This window comes from Acanthopagrus latus, chromosome 23 (genome assembly GCF_904848185.1).
Source record: "Acanthopagrus latus isolate v.2019 chromosome 23, fAcaLat1.1, whole genome shotgun sequence".
Lineage (NCBI taxonomy): Eukaryota > Metazoa > Chordata > Actinopteri > Spariformes > Sparidae > Acanthopagrus > Acanthopagrus latus.
The window spans coordinates 15084233-15103750 of NC_051061.1; the positions used below are offsets into that span (position 1 = coordinate 15084233).

The 19518-nt window shown below is 41.0% G+C and overlaps 3 protein-coding genes across 10 annotated transcripts in view; all 3 read right to left on the bottom strand.

Moving 5' to 3' along the window:
- On the bottom strand, window positions 1-11284 carry bcat2 (branched chain amino-acid transaminase 2, mitochondrial). Of its 2 annotated transcripts, none has more exons than XM_037087659.1 (11): window positions 11095-11284; window positions 9241-9312; window positions 8579-8779; window positions 8226-8336; window positions 6160-6279; window positions 5822-5985; window positions 3225-3367; window positions 3018-3103; window positions 2705-2845; window positions 2544-2618; window positions 1-1669 (listed from the first exon to the last, which is right to left on the bottom strand). In XM_037087659.1, the coding sequence occupies exons 1-11, from the start codon at window positions 11110-11112 to the stop codon at window positions 1628-1630; spliced, it is 1173 nt and encodes a 390-aa protein (XP_036943554.1). In that variant the 5' UTR covers window positions 11113-11284; the 3' UTR covers window positions 1-1627. The 2 variants fall into 2 exon arrangements, with proteins under 2 accessions (XP_036943554.1, XP_036943555.1); XM_037087660.1 differs by lacking the exon at window positions 11095-11284 and adding an exon at window positions 9590-9665.
- A 125-nt stretch (window positions 11285-11409) lies between these two features.
- On the bottom strand, window positions 11410-17185 carry hsd17b14 (hydroxysteroid (17-beta) dehydrogenase 14). Of its 2 annotated transcripts, none has more exons than XM_037087661.1 (9): window positions 17081-17185; window positions 16831-16869; window positions 16473-16570; window positions 16069-16135; window positions 15881-15972; window positions 14411-14515; window positions 14234-14301; window positions 13334-13430; window positions 11410-11987 (listed from the first exon to the last, which is right to left on the bottom strand). In XM_037087661.1, the coding sequence occupies exons 1-9, from the start codon at window positions 17178-17180 to the stop codon at window positions 11841-11843; spliced, it is 813 nt and encodes a 270-aa protein (XP_036943556.1). In that variant the 5' UTR covers window positions 17181-17185; the 3' UTR covers window positions 11410-11840. The 2 variants fall into 2 exon arrangements, with proteins under 2 accessions (XP_036943556.1, XP_036943559.1); XM_037087664.1 differs by having other exon boundaries at window positions 16968-17110.
- Window positions 17072-19518, bottom strand: part of slc1a9 (solute carrier family 1 member 9) — a 41208-nt gene continuing 38761 nt past the window's right edge. The window contains exons 13-15 of one of the 6 annotated variants that reach the window (XM_037087644.1): window positions 19405-19498; window positions 17635-17669; window positions 17072-17209 (exon numbers count right to left, since the gene is read on the bottom strand). In XM_037087644.1, the coding sequence (XP_036943539.1) occupies window position 17209; window positions 17635-17669; window positions 19405-19498 (130 nt within the window). In that variant the 3' untranslated portion in view covers window positions 17072-17208. Of the gene's footprint in view, window positions 17210-17634; window positions 17670-18725; window positions 19503-19518 lie in introns of those variants that run through there. The other 5 variants (XM_037087643.1, XM_037087645.1, XM_037087646.1 and 2 more) reach the window with 5 other exon arrangements.

Genomic DNA, 19518 nt, shown 5'->3' on the forward strand with positions numbered 1-19518 from the left:
TGAACTCAAATCAGGTTTATTGTAAAAACATAAAACAGAGTAACAGTAAAAGTAACAGCACATTAAAAAAAAAAAAAAAAAAAACAAGAAAAAAACCTAAACCGACATTACTCATACAATCCAGCTACGTATCCCCTAGTGCACAATCAGGAAAACACAAAACAGCAGCTGAAGATCCTTAGAAGAAACAGGCTAACAGACTGAGGTTAGGCACTTAGACAGAGAAGAGGGACAGGTGAGTTGTATGTGTGTGTGTGTGTGTGTGTAAAAATACAATACATTCAAAAGGAAAACACAGTCAAGTACTCTGGAAGACAGTCGGCCTAAATCCAAAACAAGGGGAGGAAAAATAATAATTTCTTCTAACGTAACAGCACAGTCTACTTGTTACTATACTTGTTTTCATAATGATAACACACGAACTAGTGCAGGAGTAACTGCCGCCATCAACAGTTCATCTCTTAGGCCCGCTGTCGACCTTTCATTTGTGCGCGCTAAAAATTCACTTCAACCATCGCCTTTTTTTTTTCTTCTTAAAATCTCAATCTTTAGTTGTTTTTTGTTTGTTTGTTTTTTGTGCATTCTTAGCAAACGATAACCACCAGTGCATAAAAAACCAACTCTTCGTCTCCTCTCTAAATAAAAAAGAAAAAAAGGCTGAGTCACACTCGGACACGAACCTGACATTAAAACAAGCTCAGTGCAAAACTCTGGTTGTCAAGGTGACGTGGCCCCCATTAAAAAGACTTCGGCAGCACTCTCTCGGCTCATTATGTACACGACGAGTAACGAAAAACATCTCCTACGACGCGTTTACGGGTCACGTGTAACAATTAAAAGGTTTCAGAGAAAAAACACACAACAGGTTTTGCAAGTAGCACAGGTTATTGTGAATACAGTTTTTTTGTTTTGTTTTTTTTTTTCCCTGTTGCGTGAACACATTTTGATGCTGTTCAGAAACAGCACAACTACAGAAGGCTCAGCGCCAAGAGGCTGAGTTTCTACTGTTAAGTACTAGAGGTGATATGTAGCTGCTCTAGTATTGTAATATTTTACCTCCTATGTCTGAAATATATCAGTTTGTGCCTTTTCTTGTTAGTGTGAGAATGCAGCGTTAATGACAATGAATGTTTGTGCTATTAACTGGGTACAAGCACTGTCCTCCAATGGACGTGAATCCAAAGACAGACATTTAGATAGAGTGCTGCCTTTAAGCAGATCTCATCTTTATGTCCTGATCATCTCGACCGCTTTTTTTTTTGTTGTTGTTATTTTGTTTTACTTTCCAATGACAGCGGACTGGAGATTGAGGGTCATCCCGAGACAAAACATTGCATATTGTTGTTAATATTGCTTTTTCCCAAAGCGAGCTGTTACGTTCCAACCACCAACCGTTTTCCTATGAGAGTCCACACAGGTCGGGAACATCTGTGAGAGTCGCCAGAGAAGACCGACAGAGAGAGAGAGAGAGAGAGAGAGGCGTCCGTCTCCTCGGCTGGTTAAGAAAGCAGGAGTGCATTAGTGAGTTTGACAGAGAGAGAGAAGGGAGGGTCGGGAGCTGCTGGTCGTCCAAAGTGGAATAATGCGACTAACTGTTGATGCGACTGGCGTGTGCAATGTGGCCGTTTTAAACGACCAAAGGTGCCCAGTCACGTGGTTTGCGTCCATACTGGGTGAGGCAAGGAAAGAAGAGCGAGAAGGAAAAGAAATTAACAAGCAGGAAATGTTATAACTGTTGCTTTTTGTTTTGTGAATGCAAAAGTTAAAGCTGCATTATGAGTAGTTTAGAAAAAACTTTTTTTTTTTTTAAACGTGTATAGTTAAAGGATAAGTTCACCCAAAAATGAAAAATTCAGTAGAAAGTTTTTAATAGTTTACAAAACATTTCTGGGGCTTCACAGATCAGTCAAAGTCTGCGAAAGTCCTGAGACCCCAAACTGACCCAAACTGATTTAAAAGATAACATTTACACCCTTGTCAAGCTTACAGTTAAGAGACTGGCTTGAAATTTTTGGGTCAACTTATCTTTTAAACTTGGACCTAGAGCAGCAACAAATGATATTACATTGTTGCATTAGGTCTATATTATGCATTAAGTTGCATTTGGCAACTATTTTTGAAGATTTTCAGTCATCTAGCGAGCAGAAATACAGTAAAAAAATTATTATTATTATTTTAGTCAAATCATTAAAAAAATCAATAAATAAGATGACACCTGAGAAATCTTTCTGGGAAATAAAAGTTTTAGTGAATGTTGACAATTCTGCTTTTAAAGAAAACCCTCAGGTGTTAGGAGGAGTTTTCAAACAACTACACAGGTTTAAGACTGCTTTTGTAAATGGGTGCCAGTCTTAATGGGTAAATTGTCAAATAATACTTGTTAGTGTAGCCCTCGTTGAACTGTATTGTTAAAATATTCCTTAATCAGCAGTGAGAAATAAATATGCCAAGCAAAAAAAAAACCAAAAACCCAACTGACTATCTCAGTATTGCTGGTTATAGCAGGTCCCCTTCGATGCCTCTCTGACCTTCAGCACACTTACCTGAATATCAGTAAGCTCTTTGTAGAACCTCTTTGCCAGGTCAGGACCGTTCTGCATCGTCGGGATCTGGTGCGTCTGTGAGAGGCATTTTAGTCAGCTACCTGCAATAATTTACCATCAACCGGAAATCGCTGAGAAAAACACTGAAGGTGTGGTTGTACCTCTCCTTTGTAGAGCAGGCTGCCGACAGGACAGACGACACAGGCGGTCCCTGCTCCAAACACCTCCAGGATCCTGCCAGCGTCCAGAGCCTCCAACAGCTCCTTCATGACGACTGCGCGCTCCGTCACCTTAAACTCACCCTGACGGAGACACAGGATACAATGACTTAATCACCTGCGGTGGCTGCCATCCTTTTAGGCGAGTGGTATATTCAATTAATCAATGCGCTATTAGCATTTAAGCGTTTAGTGAAACAATCAAATAATACAATCAAAGTAATAAAACTGCATGTCTCCTCTCTGGTTGTCTTACCCAGTCTCTGGCCAGGTCCAGCAGAGACTGTCTGGTGACTCCTGGGAGAATGATGCCATCCAGAGGAGGGGTCACCAGCTCTCTCTCTGCAGACACACACACACACACACACACACACATCACACAACTGTTAAATATTTCCAGTCAATTTGAAATAGTTCCGCTCTTTACAAAAGAACTCATGAAAGGGAAAACTCTGAGCCTGACCTCCTTTCTCATTGGTCCAGTAGATGAAAAGGTTCATGGTGCCGACCTCGGTGATCTCCTCCTGCTCTCCGTACAGCCACAGGACCTGCTGACAGCCGCGCTTCACCGCCTCGTTCTGCACCGCTATCGTAGGACCGTAGTTACTACAGGGAGTTAAAATAAACCATAGACAGGCAGAGAAACGAGTGTCAAGAGAGGATGAGGAACAGGTGTCATTTCTGATCCTGTGACACTCCGTGCAGGGGTCACGCAGATGTTTTCAAGATATCTCAGGAGAGTTGGGGCAACTGAGAAAGACCCATGGGTGACACCGAATCAACACGCACAGACGGGTGTGAGAGGGAAGGATCCTGCTGATAAATGCCACCCAGGTGAAACATTTCCTCTGTCAGAAGTCATCAACACCTACCAAGAAATTCAACATCCCGAGAAATATGCAGCACAACCGTGACACGTCAAAACGTGATATCCTTGTGACCGTAAGGAGCTCAAGAAAAAAAAAACAAAAAAAACAATGAACAATGTCGTACTCAGTTATGACTCAAGTGATGAGTCATACTTAATTGTGCACGTTTGTTCAGCTCTCGTTTTTGTGTGTCACAGCGTAGAAGCCGGACAAAACGATCTTCAGAATACATTTAGAGGATTCCTTGTACAGGATGACAGAGAGTGACACAGGAAAGAGTCCTAAAATCGGGGCGCAAGTTCGTATTTTTGCACTTCAGGTTCCCTTGTATGAAAGTCAAAAAGGTATTTTTCATGGGCTTTTGGTTAGATACCAAAATAAGGTCCGTGGTTGACACAAGCCTAAGAGATTTTCCAATGTTCATTCTAAATCAAACAAAATGTTAGTGGCCTAACATCTGCTTTTTACTCCTGGTGATTGCATTAAAGTTTTAAAAATCACAAAAGTATCTTGCTTATGTCTCAAATATTGATTTAAGAGGCTGATAAAGCAATTGATTTATTTTTTTTGCAGATTACAGATGCACAATAATTTAGGTATAGTTTGATAAAAGCTTTAAAATAATACATCGCAACAGAGCACAAATCAACACATCCGCTGTAATGACTAGCTGATGAAGCTTACACTGTGTACGAGACGGCCGACAAGCACAAGACGGTGCAGAACAGACCAGAACTGCAAAACTGAAGTCTGAAGTAATTTAGAAACAGCATCCCGTTACATAATCTGCCCACCAGAGAGCGCTGTTAAGTTGCTTTTTCAACTGTAAAATGTCTCATTTAGTAAATCTCTAAACAAATCTAAGAGACACCTATACTGCAGGATTGTTTCTGTGTTCATGCTGGGACTGAATCAAACTGTAAGTATCCTGTAAAAACAAAAGTGTGGCCTCAAACAAACAAGAAGCTCCTTTAAAGTTTTGTGAGAGTCTCTTGCACACACACCCAAACACACATTAAACAACAATGATTACACAGCAGTTACACACAGAGCAACTCTGATCAGCTGTCAGTCCCACAACTGCTGCTGCTGCCAAACCAGGGTTTGATAGCTGAAGTGTATTTTATGGGAGGGCAGCAGATTGTGTTGGCTTAGTGAGCCGGCTGGGTGGTTTTTTTTTTCTCCAGTGGCGTTATGTAACCACACTGGCGCTGAGCAGGTGTCGCTTCAGAGTAGCAGGCTTGTGATTAGAGGCTGTGTGGAGACGACGGGAGCACTGACGGTATCACAACTGGAGTCAGTGTGTCCAGCAGTTGTCTAACCTCATTCCTTCTCTTATTTATAGTCTGTAAACGCAGCTCAATGAGTCACAGCCGATACTGTCACAGCAGGAAAAGCACATTAAATGACCTTAATGTTGGCTCTTTTCCATGAATCCATCAGTGTTTGATGAGTAGAACCAGTCTGACAGTGAACAACAATGGACTCTGACAGCTCTCAATAATTTAATTCAAGATGGTGGTGACCCAGAAGGCTTTTTCTTTTGGAAGACATGTTGTATTGTTACAGTGATGAATGAACATATTAATAATCGGTCTGTTTCCTGCTATGACAAGACAAAATGTCTGTCTCTTTCTCTTTTTTTTTTTCTTGTACACTGATTTGACGCTGACACCGGCCGGCTCTCTGGCTGCCTCTCCGAGCTTCATCAGCAAACTGGAAATCCAAATAGTTTGTCTTTGTCTGGATCCACTGCTGAATAAAAACAGCTGCGGTGTAAAGCACTAGCACCAGGACAGCGTTCTAAACGGTGCACTGCTACTCTAGAATTATACTGATATATCAGTGTGTAACATTACGTTTGAGTGTTTTCTTATTTTTCTCAAATTCTGAACTGCTATTCCAGTTTTGTCACCTCCTGTCATTGGTAAAATTCTCAAGGGCAACCAGTCTTTCTTGAACTTTGGTGGTTTAAGCACACACGGACAGACTTCACAGATGTTCTTCTCTCTCCAACAGTAAACATGCGCGTACTACAAGATTATAAAGTAACAGAATGACACTTGTTAAGTAGTAGCACCGTACAGATCTCAACTCCCGGTTCAGTCATTTGTCAATAGTCGGTAGAGTTGAATCAGGGTTAAACTGTGCCTAAAATTACTAGATAATAGAGGAAAGATAGCAAACTCACCCTCCCATCTTATAGGCCCCGACGCCTCCTTTCCAAGCCCTGACGAATGAAGGGTCAGCCAGCAGAGACACGGGGTTGAAGGACCCCGTGGCAAAGTAAGGTCCCACCGGGCCGACGATGACAAAGATCATAGCCTTTCCTGGCCGAGACACGCCGAGAGACGGCTTGAAGGAGGGTGACGAAGAGGAGAAGACTCAGTTATTGCGACAGTAACTCAAGTGTGCAGGATTGTATTCCAACTACATTTAACACCAGACTCTAATCACTCAACTTGGGCGTTAAACTACAGTACGAATGGAATCTGCTTCTACAGTTTGCGTGTCGATGCCGAAGCTCACCTCAGTTCCTATGAAGGTGGGTCTGATGTAGAGGCTGGCGTCCAGGGAGTAGGGAACCCACTCCTGATCCACCTCCACCAGCTTCCTGATGCACTCCAGCAGTTCGCCTTTATCAAACAACTACAAGGGGAAAAAAAACGAGGACATGAGCTGCTGACCTGCCGCTCTTCAGTGCTCTGCTTTCCTCACTCTCTTTACTAATACTAAGAAATACTGTTGGATGTGGCTTGATATGAGACTTTGCATTAAATAGTATAGAATGATGGCGTTTCTTTTTTTATCATTTAGGTTTGTTTATTGTTTGTTGCCTCTTTGATATTCAAGACTTTGATCCGAAACAATTGATATGATTAAATATATAGTGACTCAAGGAACATTGAAAGCCAACCGTGAAGAGGACTGTTTGCCTGTGTATGTTTCGAGAGAAGAAATAACACAATGAGTCTATTAATAATAATAATAATAATAATAATAATAATAATAATAATAATAATAATAATAATAATAATATAATCATCTTCCTCTTACAAATTAAAAATGTAAATCCTAAACAACAGAACACAATTTTCCTCACTTCTGGTAGGACCAAGGGGTTAATGTTAGCTTGCGTTCGCAAACTTTAGGTAGATTTAACTGCGCAACATACAATACAGAGACTGACTTTGTAGTCTCTCTTCACTTTATGTTTTAGCATGCTACATTTCAATGTTTTAACACAATTTATTTCTTTAACGTAAGCAATGTTTTGTTATTGGAATGTTTTATCTCTGACATGCTAAAATGTAGCATAAGCTAAAAAAAAAGAATTAATTAGCCATCAAAGATTCAATAATACAGATCACAGCAGAAAATGGCTTCAGACCAGATGGATGTGCTCCATCATCATGTGACATACACTCCTCATAGTTTCCACTGTGTCCTCGACGCCTGATGAAGAATTAACTCTTGCGTGAGGACGGCGTTGTCTTGGTGGAAAGCCCGAACTGGGCACGTTGCCAGGCAGTTACCTAACATCGCACCGGGTCAGGGAGGCAGTCTGCAACATAAACTGCCTCGCCCTGAATACTTATGTGCTCGCATTCAGACTGACTGGCACTTTGTCATGGCAACGAGGGGCTGTGCTGGTCTGGCCGTGACGCTTAAGGGTACAGGAGATGAAATATAAACCAGGAAGTTCCAGTTTGACGGTTTGGTTTACTCATGAAACTGTCAATGGAGCCTGGTTCCTTCAGCTTTGAGAAGTTCATTACAGCTGCTCCAAGTGATGTGCGCCCACATGAATGTGACTGGCCAGCGGCGTGGCTTTTGCTCAGGTTTCTGCCAGGGTGATTTTGGTGGCAACACATCAATGCAATCCTATTAGTCTGGACTTTTTTAAAAACTCTAGAAAGCCTTTTCATGAATTGATCAAGTATCCTATGAGGAATGTTGGCCGACAGGCATTCGGGTTATCAGATAGCGTTTAGCGGCAGACTCCCTGTCTGATCATGTCCGTAGCGCCTCATGATTGTCTGCGTGCTGTTTCAGAGGCTTTTCCACTCTGGTTAAGACACAGGCCAAGCTCAATACATCAAATAGTGGCACAGGTAACTCAGTTCCTGACACAATTAGGCTTTTTACCAAAGTAAAGGTTAAGCCCGTATTATTCAGGTTTTAGGAGCATTCTTGGGATATGTATACAGCCCATTCAGAACATTCTTTTTTAACCGTAGTTTGCCTGTTTACAGTCATTTCTGTGTGTTGCCGAACTGTCAGTTTGCATGGCTGCAGTCAAGATACATGCACAAAAGAAAAGCTAAAATTACTGGTTAGACGGAGAAACGAGCCAAAGGTATATAAGTGCCAAACTGGTTAACAGACCTTGAGGATTTAGTGAGGGCCTTGATCCATGTTTCACGGGGAATTAAACAATCATAATGTTAAACATTATGAAGTTACACTGCATCATTTTCGTTCACCATTTTAACAGCTTATTTTAGATATTGTTTTGTTCATAATTGGGGCAAAAAACTGAATATTTTGATTGTGTGTGCATTGCCAGTGAGGCTTTCTTTCGACAGACTCACAGGAAGGCAGCTTCTCTCGGCACTTCGATGCATCCTTGCCATGTTCAGCATGGGTCTGAACAGACGGATGTGGTTGTCTACTCCGCGGAACGCCTTCATGCCCTCAAACAGCTGGAGGGGAAGACAGAAACACACATTACTTTATCTCCAAACAGAAAGACGCTGTGAGGTTTCCACACCTGTTCAGTTGCACAGTGCTTGAGAGATGCCTCCACCGTGTTAAGTACATAATCATGACGAGAAGCACAGATACACATAAATATCAGCCATTTGCATTTCTCATTGCTATTGTTGGGAGCCGCCGCACAAAACATCTGAAATGACGCCATGCGTTGGCCGAGCTCTCTCCTCACCTCTATGGAGTAGTGCAGGGCCGAGCTGGCAGGATGCAGCGACAGGTTCTGGAAAGGTTTGATCTGAGGAGCATCCCAGCCGTCCTTCTCCGACCAGCTGATGGTCAACATGTGGTCGGAGAACTGCTTTCCGAACACCAAGGTGGAGGGGTCGGGCTTGGGCTTGCATGCTGTGTTGCGTTCGATGACGAGATCTGCTGCCTGAGACGGGGATGGACAAACGAGCCGGAGACGGGAAGAGAGGAGGAAGTCGACGGGACAAGAGCAGAGGCGGTTGACGAATACAGTGATTGTTTTTAAATCATCGTTATTGGCAAAGCATGCTTTAAGAGGAATTAATTGAGTTACACAGAGCCATTCGAACTGCCGAATGTGGACAATCGGGCACAATTAATTGCAATTAATCTGAATTAAATAATTATGATAAGCACACATTTAGGGAGAGACAGAGGAGGAAAGAAACTGTTAAATTCTTGGCAACAAGTGGGAAATGGAGAGACAAATGTTGCTTCCTTCTTCCTGTCATGATCTATACACACAGTCCTCTCTGTGACAGACAACCAGGCATGTACAGGCAGGCCAGACTGCAGAGCAGGCTGGAGGGAGATGATGCTGCAGGCCTCACCTGGGCAGAAAGAGCAGGTTAATGCTTCCATCATTACCTTAAAGGAGCTGGCAAACCGCAGTGAGCCAAAGGAAAAGGGGAGTGTCTGGAGAAGTCGTCCATTGAGTGCCTGCAAATGAAACGTGAAAAACACTGCGTGAGAAATATCCTTAAAATATCCAGGTGACAACAATTCATCCAGCCTCGGGGGGAATACACAGGGACCCGTGTCTGTGTGCCCGTGGCCATGCGACTCAGCACCAATCACTTTGCCGGCAGTTCACAGTATGAAGCTAGTAACACATGGCTGGAGGAAACAGCCTGTGCTGAGTGCCGGGCTGTAAAATTAGAACGAGACACGTGTGCAGGCTGCTCCGCAAAACGAGGAATGCAAGGTGAGAACCTACTGTACAAGGATCCTCTGAGGGTGACACAGGGCAAAATTACAGCCAGTCAGTGAAAGCAGGAATGGAAAACAATAGCTGTTTTAAAAAAAAACAAACAAACAAAACAAAAAAACAAAACAAAAACAAACAAGCCACCAATAATAATGGCTTGCTGTTGGAGAAGTGCACCACAAGATCGACAAAATGCAATCTAAATTTGGCAACTGATACAGTAACTACAACAGCCAAGCAGAGCCACTTGTTTTACTTGTTTTATAGTTCTGCTCTTTACGACATTAGTTGCTTTGTAATGGGAGACAATAAAGCCAAGACTCCTGTTTTAATTAGTATATGGCCGAATCATCAGGGCAGTTAAAGCTTGTAAACCAGGCTGTGCTTCTGGTGACCCAATAACAATCTTTTAATCTGCACTGTTGGTCTTTTGCAATCAGTTTACAATTCCCAGTGCAGTGCTGAGTTTGACTGGATCTTATCCAGCCTCTCACGTGATTTGCGGCATAAAAGCAGCCACATGTCAAGCATAAGTGATGCTCTGGTGAAACCTTTAAAAAAAAAGCTGCATGGTTATTCTGCTGCAGGAGCCCACGTGTGCACTTTCTTCAATGGATTATGCAAGTTTTGCCTTTATTGCAGCCATGATTCTATATGTGCCCGTGTGTACATATTCAATATAATATTGCAACTCTGATGCATGAAATCTGATATTTTTGTTACAAAAGTTTGGAGTTAAAATTCAATGGAGAAAACAAAGGCTAGCTAGCATTAAACTGAGCTAGCAGCAACTTAAATAACATGACTCATCACAAATGCGGCGCTCCTTGTAAGATAATAACGAGTTTATAACATACATGCACAGTTCAGTTTGGCATATGTTGCATTTTCAGCCACCTGAGGATATGGGTGCTTCACTCAACGCTAAACTCCATTGTAAAATCACGCAATTCAAAGAGAACTTACTTTCAGCGGCGCTTACACGCTACATAGAAACACAGGAATGTCTACTCAAGCATCGGCATGACATTACTTTTAATTCGGCATGCTAATAATCTACAAATCAACTAACTGCACTAACTTGCATATACACAAAAAACATCGGAATTTGTTAAGACGTTATAACATCAGTAAACTTTAATAAAGGGAAGGTGCTGTACTAAGGACTATCTTGGTGATTTGATGTCAGCCGAAATGGTTATCGAGCCTCAAAGACTTAGAGGCGATCTTGAGTCGTGTTTTACGAGGTGTTCTTTTTAGCTGATAAGCAAGACAATTTTAGTTCCCAGACTCCAGCATGGAGTTTGGTTTAATGACCTTCCCATGCTGCAATGTTTTGCCAGCCTCGGTGCTGGCGGGACAGACACATCGGTGTGAACCAGCTCGTGGTACGCTCTTCTTATCTTTCTCCGTCATTACAAACCGACTTATCGCTTATTCGAGCGAATCATTTACCCAGACAGTCAAAGTAAACAGATAACAAGCAGCACGCAGACATTAGTCAATGAACTCACCGTTCGGAGGGCTGCCATCTCCGCTACGTAAGGCTGACAAACGCGATTATCTGCTCGTGTGGAAACACACTCAGCTCAAAGTCAACTTGAGTTCCGCTTTGAAATACGAGCCACCGCTCAGCTGAGGTGAAGCCAGAACCCACCCACAAATAACAAACACCTCAGGATAATAGTCCTTTACAAAAATAAACTTAATCTAGATACTTTATATACCCTCTTAAACAGTGAACGATTTTCCCTTAAAAAAAAAAAAAAAATCTGGGTTAATCATTTAATCACCACTTTTTTATAAGGGAAGACAAGAGGACGTTGGTGTAATAAACAGCCACAAAATCGCTTTAATGCTCTGGTTACAGTGATTGGTAACATTATCTATTACAATCAGGAAGTCGTTGGAGGCGTGTAAAAAACCGTAACACCTGATTGGCGGACGCCGGCAGACTCAGAGAGGAGGTTACCTAAGGTCAAAGAGGTTAATTCTGATTGGTCGAGCAGTGGGGAGGGGTGCAGGTCTGGTTACACAGGGTGCCACAAACTATGAGCTGACTTATCTCAGCCAATCAGTGTGATGAATATAAACTTTATTTTATGAATTCAACATCTTCCCTGTATTTATAAGCATTCAGCAGTCGTCTTTGTAATGTAAACAGGACGCTCCAACATATGCACCATCTGCATCAGACAAATTCATCTGTAAAAAACCAGCTGTCCCGCATCCAACGGGGACTCCGTGCAGACCAGGACGGTCAGGATGGGATCTGACTCTTGAAGCCGTAGTTGAGTTCAGCCCCTCCACTGAACAGCAGGTCGATCCCGGTGCAGAAAGTAGCATCAGCGGCCAGATATAAGGCGGTCAGCCCGCACTCAGTCTCAGTCCCCATGCGACCCAGCAGCTGTTAGACAAGAAAACCTCAAAGTCATTTATGATTCTTGGTCCCTTTCCAAGCCCACAGTCCTGTGGCTGCACTTCCTTGTGTTTATGTGTGTGTGTTATACTCTCACAGTTGTTGTGATGCTGTAAATGCAATGTAAATAAACATGTTTGCTGACGACTATTTGCCAAATAAAAGGTTTTCAATATCAGCCTGACATTGGGAAATTTATATTATTGGTTATTGGCCGATAATGAAATTGCTTACAGACGATATATCAAGCCAGATTGCTTATTTGACTCAACAAGTGCAACATCTACACATTCCTTTCTATGTTTAAAAAACAAAAACTGCTGTTAATTTTGCACTACATCATGTAAATATGTATATATGTCTATTTCTTCCCTTTTTAATTTTATTGCTTATGATACGTTTCTGTTTTTGTAAGATTATGTCGCTGCTGTGACAACAAATTTCCCGTCTGCGGGACATTAAAGGATTTCTGATTCTGATTCTGATCAGTTTGCCACACATGAGGTTCAGGGAGGACAGGGAAAAGTCGGAAGTTTTCAAAACAAAAAAATTGACAAGAGCTGTGGAATACTGTCGGGTTCACATCAACTACAGGAAAGGACCTGTGCGCTCCCTACTTTCACACAGTCCATTATCATAAAGTGAAAGTGAAAAAGTGAAAAATCTAGAGGAACGTGTACGATAAAAGAAAATACTCTTCATCCTCCTCTACTTCTAGAACCAATCTACGTTTAAATGTATAAACAGTAACTTCAATGATCATCTTACATAATTAACTCTGAGAAAAAATTCATCTTCACTGTAACTTTTTGCAGAGTAACATCATGACATCACTTAATCCCACCATACAGTGAGCTATTTCACAGCCTTCTGCTTCTGCTCGCTTTACTATGAATAATGAAAAGCAAGCTGAAACTCTTCAGGACCGCAGCGTAACTTTTTCCTCTTTGTTGTCTCACGCTGCTCTTCTGACTGGGATGGGAAGAAAGCTGTCATTTGCATTGCAAAACCAACAGCCTGTTTCTGTTTCGATCCAGGATTGAGGGACTTCACATTTACAACCCAATAGACAGAATGCAGCGGGAGGCAGTTGGGTCATTAACACAACAACGGTGCAGAAACTGTCTCGAGACTTCGGTATCATCAGTGATACAACTTATCTGTTAATGTTGCTGAGGAACAAGTGTTACCACGTTTTATTGTCAGATAACAGCAGCTACGAAACAGCCGCACAACTAATCAACTATCTCTTTCTTTTTCCTAAGACCTCTGTAGGATCACTTCCACTCTGAACATCTGTGTGGGAACCTGATGGTTCCATTGTGAGGACTTGCCTGACAGTTCTCCCCCGCTTTAATGGCCGCGGCAGCATCTGGTGTCTGTCCTGCTAAATCCTCCCACAGAGGCGTGCGCACGTTACCTGGAGAAAAGCTGCAGCACATGGCAGAGAGCATAATCAGACATTAATCAGACTGATCATTTTCACGACCGATGGATGAACTGCTGCCATTCTCCAGCCAAATCACTACATTTAAGAAGCTGGAACGAGTGATTGTTTTAATATTCTGGCTTGAGAAATAACTGAAACAATCATCTGATTATCAAAACAGAAGAGCCAGATTGATATATTGGTGGGCTGTTATTATATATGGATACTGGCCCGTCACAGATATATCATAGCAGCATATATGTTGTCCGATGAGAAATCTTTTTTTTAGAGATTATAATGCTAATAATTATGCGTTGGGTAAATTATAATTACTAAATTCTCAGTAAAGTGTACTTTTTCAGTGAACTGATGACATTTTTGACAATAAACTGTGTTGTTTAACTGCAAAACATTCTGCTTCTGTCACATATTTGTAACAAGTCTTTGATAAGCCTATTTGAGGGATCACTGCAAAAACAGTGTGTACGGCCTCTATGTCAATATTGTCATTTTTGGTATCAGCCCCAAAAATCAAATATCAGTCAGGCTCTACAAAGCCTTGGTAATTAATTTTCTTTTAATCAACTGATCCATTATCTGACTTATTGTTATTGTTCCCAAGAACAATTTTGAGGTATTTGTACTTTACTTAACTGCTTCAGTTTCATACTACACGCCTCATTCAGAGGTTAATGTTGTTTCTTAGTGAAACAGTTACTTTTAAGATTAAGAGTTCAAGTTAAAAACATCACATCTTCTTATCAAAATGCAACATGTTGATGAACGTTAAATCGGCGTGCCTCACCAGTTCACCCGAACATTGTAGCGACTCTCATCCACAGCCATCGCCTTTGTCATGGAAATGATCGCCCCCTTGTGGAGAAAAGATCACATTACAGAACTCCATCTCTCTGTCAGGCAGAGATTTGAGGAATTAAAATGAATTGGGGGGGAAACGCTTGTTTCTGGAGGAGAAACTCACCTTGGTGGCGACGTACGGTGCAGCATCTTTCTGGCCGATGGTGGCCACCAGACTGGACACGTTGATGATGTTCCCCTGACGCTGTCTGAGGTACGGCAGCGCATACTGAAGACAGAGTGAGACCTCTAATGATTTCAAAGATTCTTTATACATTCTTCTTGTTTTTCTTTTTTCAATGAATTTGTGAGGGAGCTCATTGGAAGCAGAGGAAGGTTGTAATTATTTGAATCGTGAACGCGTTTGATGACTGATCACTGCCGAATACTTAATGAATAATCAGTAAATTAAAGCAGTGAGATATTTTAATACCTGGACTGTCTGAATTCATGTCATTTAAATTCAAGTTGCACTTTCAGAAATGTAAAATGTAAAATGTTCTGGGTTTTCCGATCACTCAGCTGGACTTCTCTTACTGGTATGTCAAAGGAATATTACAATATCATTCTGCAGTAGTGTAGCATATCTAATATTCTGTTTATTGACAAGTAAGATGGTAAATTTAATGATTTATGATTGAACACTATCAAAGTCAGATTGATCACTTCCTTTGTTGCCTAACGTTGAAGCATTTAATAAATCACTTTTTATTTTATTTAATTTTGATTCATTTAATGGTTATTTTTAATGTTTATTTCTTTCTCTTACTTGGGTTGTGTGACTGACAGAACTTCGCCTGATGGGACAAAAATCGTTTATCGATGCCTTTCAGACTCGAACGATTTATTCTTGATGCCCAGAAGTTCAGATTTTGAACTTCTCATCTTGAATTTCACTTATTTCTTCAATTTTTCCAGCTGAAATTTTGCCTTTATTGTTTTTGATTTTTTTGATCCGGGAAGGAGAAATTGAATCGAGGGGTGTCGCAATATCACCATATACACAATAACTGTGATAATTAAAAAAATTTTAAGTAACTGGATAATGTTAATAATGCACACATGATAACATCGTCTGAATGATCCTGTGAAGATGTTCGGCCCTGAGCATCTTTTGTTTATGAAGTCATCTGGTTGCCTTTTCATTAGTAATTGAGAAGTTGATAGTAATTGTTATTTGCGGACAATTTAAGGGTTATCTATTTGCCTAAAAAGAGGGAAAAAAACTGTAATCAACATCTGACTGCTGGGATTGCAGTCAGATCTGCTACAGATATCGCACTTCATTACTGTGAATTCATGACAGTGACAATCTAATACGTTACAGGCCTAACTTAATCTGAACAATACCAATATATTCTTATCCTATTTTGGACATGTGTTACCAGATGGAGTTGTGGCTTCTGGACTACACTGGTGGTGACTGTTTCATGGTGTCTCTCTGCTGTCCATGTCTAATAAAAGCATAAAACTAATAAAAAATGATTCAAGTATTCTGTAGGGATTCAACTTCACAATTAGATGTTCACTTGTATGCAATCTTCACGGCCTTCCTTTGTTTCCACAGAAAGGAACATTAGAAGAGAAACGTTACTTTAGAAGCCAAGAAGTAGCTGATGAGGTTCAAATTCAGCAGGTCCCTGAACTCCTCTGCTGTGGTGTCATCCGTGGGTTTATGAGGCGGGTCTGAAGAGGGTGACAAAGAAACAAAGCATTCGCCACAGGAAGCAATCCGCATTATCATATCTCGGTGGAGGTAACAGGAAGTGTGGGACTACTCACGCCAGCCTGCGTTGTTGACGAGGCAGTCGATTTGTCCGTAATGCTCCACCGTGACAGCAATCAGTCGCTGTGGAGACACACACACACACACACACACACACACACACACACACACACACACACACCACACCATTTACATTTGACTGGAGAGCTGCACAGGGAAAACCAGTTGTCAAACAAAAAAGTTGCAAAGAACACATGGAACTGGTCGGAGCTGTAATACCAGCTCAGGCTGCAGTCTGATAAGTCACTGACAAAACAAAACACTTGTTTCAACTTGATGCCTGGGTCTCTGGGTTGAAGTCATGTGACAGACAGGACACAGCATTCGCCACAGGTCTTGTGACATGTAAAGGAAGTGTGAACGTCTGCCCAGTATAATCACACCAGAGCTGCACTTTTACCTTGATGTCTTCCTCTTTGGAGATGTCACATGTGACAAATTTACATGAGCCTGGTCCTGCTTTGTTTAGCTCTGCTTCCAGAGCCTCACCTGCTGCACCTGCAATACATGTGAGAATGTTTTGATGAAGGGTCCTCTGTCATCCTGGTCATGGCACATCTAGGTGCTGTGTCATAGGGCAACTTGACTTATTTCAATGTAGGAATATAGTTAAATACATATGAAAAATGTGAATACAAACAATTTATATTCACACAAACTTTTTTCTTTTCAGTGCAATTATCGTACCTTTCCCAATAAATGTCAAGGCAATGTGGAATTCAAAATAACATGAAGAAAATATAAACTACATTACTAACCTCCTCTTGCACAAAACACCACTTTGGCACCGTTCTCCACTTTAAAGAAAAAAAAAAAAAACAAGATCGAAATCATTAACTTCCTCCTCTGACACAAACTCAAACCATATAACTGATGATTAATTAGTCTACCATACCAAATACTCTGGCAATCCCCCTGCCAATCCCTTTGGATCCTCCAGTGACAATGACGACTTTGTTGTGATAGCGGACTGACATGTTGCACCGCAGGAGACCAGCACCGCTTTACCTTGCTCGTGAACGCCGCTCTCAGCTGATGCACTTCCCCAGAAAATCAGCGCTTGTGAAGGTAGGTTTGGTTGGTAGGTTTCAAAGTCCATCAAAATCATGTGGTTCACTCTGCTGCCTTCAGGTGCTTCTGGAAAGTATCGGAAATCACAAGGTTAACTAAAACAAAAAACAAAAAAACTAACAAACAAAGAAAACGTCAAGTGTAAATTCATCCATTACATTCTAAACTGTATCAAGTTAAATCATCTTTTAAATTTACCAGAAAAGCATTTTGTCCTAAAACCTAGAAATCAGTTCCCTCGTCTCAAAGTCTATGAGATTTTTTTTTATTTTTTTTCCGGTTAAATGCCTGAAATAAAGTTTGTAGTTACTACAGGATAAGATATTTACAAATGTTATTCTAAGACATGAAATTCTGCATTCATTGCCCCACGACTTATTATTTATTCACCTACATGTCATAAAAATGGCAGTAGCTAACAAGTGGCTAATTAAGACTGCAGAAGTGGCTGCAACTGTCATCACACCAAACACGGAGACTCATATACTCACTAGTCCATCTTTACAGGCCCACTGCTGAACAAAACCTGCAAGTAATCATAAACTTGTGTTTGCCACAGAAATACTTTTCAGCAATAATCTAAAATCCAATCAAAAAAATCTCACAGGTAAGAGTCATGCTAGCAGTTCTGTGAGGCTGTGCACAGCGGTGGTTTCTGCTAAATGCTAGATGTCAGAATGCTAACACTCTCACAATGACAGCAACAAAGCATGCCAAAGTCTGGAAGGTTTTTTTGTTTGTTTGTTTGTTTTTGGGTTTTTTTTTTAGTTTATTGTCATATAAATGCAAAAGCATCATCACCAGTAATGACTTGCTTTGTCTCAGAGCCAACTTAAGTTTTCAATATTAGTTAAATATAGTGACGGCACAGTAAGTTATTAGTCTTATAATTATTATTTTGTTTAATATGTTTGACTTGTCTCATAATTTCTCCTATACCATCTTCCAGAGAGGATCTACTGGGGTCGTTTGATGAATTAAAACAAGACTGGGAGCCTTCAGCAATGTGAGCCTGTGTTTTAAAATAAATTCTAATGTCAGCAAGCTAACAAACTAACAAGTTAACACCAGCAATGGCACCACAAACAGGCAGATGTTTATCAGGTCTAATTTTTACCATGTCAACACTTGCTGGTTAGTACGGAACACAAAGTACAACTTCTGAAGGAAATGTGACTAGCTTTGCACATGTTTTGTTAATAAACTTAAGTGCTGTACAAAAATGTAAAATTTTAACCAGATGATGGCATCAGATGAAAAGTCAGAAATTCACTGAAGTGATTATAATTAATTTCGAGGGGGGCATTATATGAGCATCTGCACCAAATGTTTTCAATTCCATCCAGTAGATGCTGAGATGATGCACAGAATAAGTATAAATTGGACCATCAATGTCACCATTATCAGTCTTCAGATTCATAAAGATTCATCCTCTGTCGACCATGAATCCCTGTTCAAAGTTTCATTTCAGTCCATGTAAAAGTGGTTGAAAACTTGAGTATGTGGTGAAATGAACAACTATTCACCTGAATGAATGACACTGCAATCCCTACGGCCATTTTGATGCACAGAAAAAAACATTATTATTTTTTTAAATCCTCCAGCATTAAACATATAAATAAAATGTCTCTCCACAAATGTGTTTTCAAAGTAGAACCCAATTAACCAGCCACAGTCCATCAGTCAGGATTGATTTTATTTCATTTCAATGTGTAAAATCAAACAATAGCTTCCAGAAAATGAATTTGAGCAAACAGCTGCATTTATGATTCTGATCATTCAGAACCTGGAATTTACCCAGAGTACCTGAAGGCATCACTGGCATGGGAGTTAAGTTTTCTTACAAGCAGAGAAGGTGGCACACAGAGACACTTCAGTGTAGGCTTGATGACACCCAGATTTATATCTCGTGTAAAATTAGGTCAGGTTTAATTGACCATGTTTTATGTGCTCTGTTTTGAACGTGTAAACAATTTTGCAAAAGCCACAGTCAAATAGGGAAATGTGCCTCAAAACAGATGATGAGAGCAAAGCTGTGAAAGCATTTACAGGCAAAACCAAAGGAAAATACTAACCACATGTTTGTGGTCTCATCACAGAGCATAAATCATCATAACGAACACCACAACTTTTCCTTTTTGAAAATTCCCCCTCCTTTTGACACAATGCTTTTGCTCTCTGCGATGCGAAAGTGCGCGTGCACCCATGCATGCAAACATGTACAGTATGTTTAAGAAAAAGTGAGGGGTTAAGAAGTTGACCTTTCTGGGCAGTGGAGGTTGTTGGGGGCAGAGGAAGGGGTAGATGAGGCTGCAGCGGTGCTCTTGGAGGAGGAAAGGGTCGAAGATTGAATTTCTGCCTGACAGCATTCCCCG

Coding starts and splice junctions, on each gene's coding strand:
- hsd17b14 (XM_037087661.1), bottom strand. CDS start 17,180: ATGATTTTGATGGACTTTGAAACCTACCAACCAAACCTACCTTCACAA. Junction 16,870..17,080: donor GAGCGGCGTTCACGAGCAAG/GTAAAGCGGTGC, acceptor TTTTCTTTAAAG/TGGAGAACGGTGCCAAAGTG. Junction 14,302..14,410: donor CACCGTACGTCGCCACCAAG/GTGAGTTTCTCC, acceptor TTTCTCCACAAG/GGGGCGATCATTTCCATGAC.
- bcat2 (XM_037087659.1), bottom strand. Junction 3,104..3,224: donor CTGGACCAATGAGAAAGGAG/GTCAGGCTCAGA, acceptor GTGTGTCTGCAG/AGAGAGAGCTGGTGACCCCT. Junction 2,846..3,017: donor TGGACCTGGCCAGAGACTGG/GTAAGACAACCA, acceptor TGTCTCCGTCAG/GGTGAGTTTAAGGTGACGGA.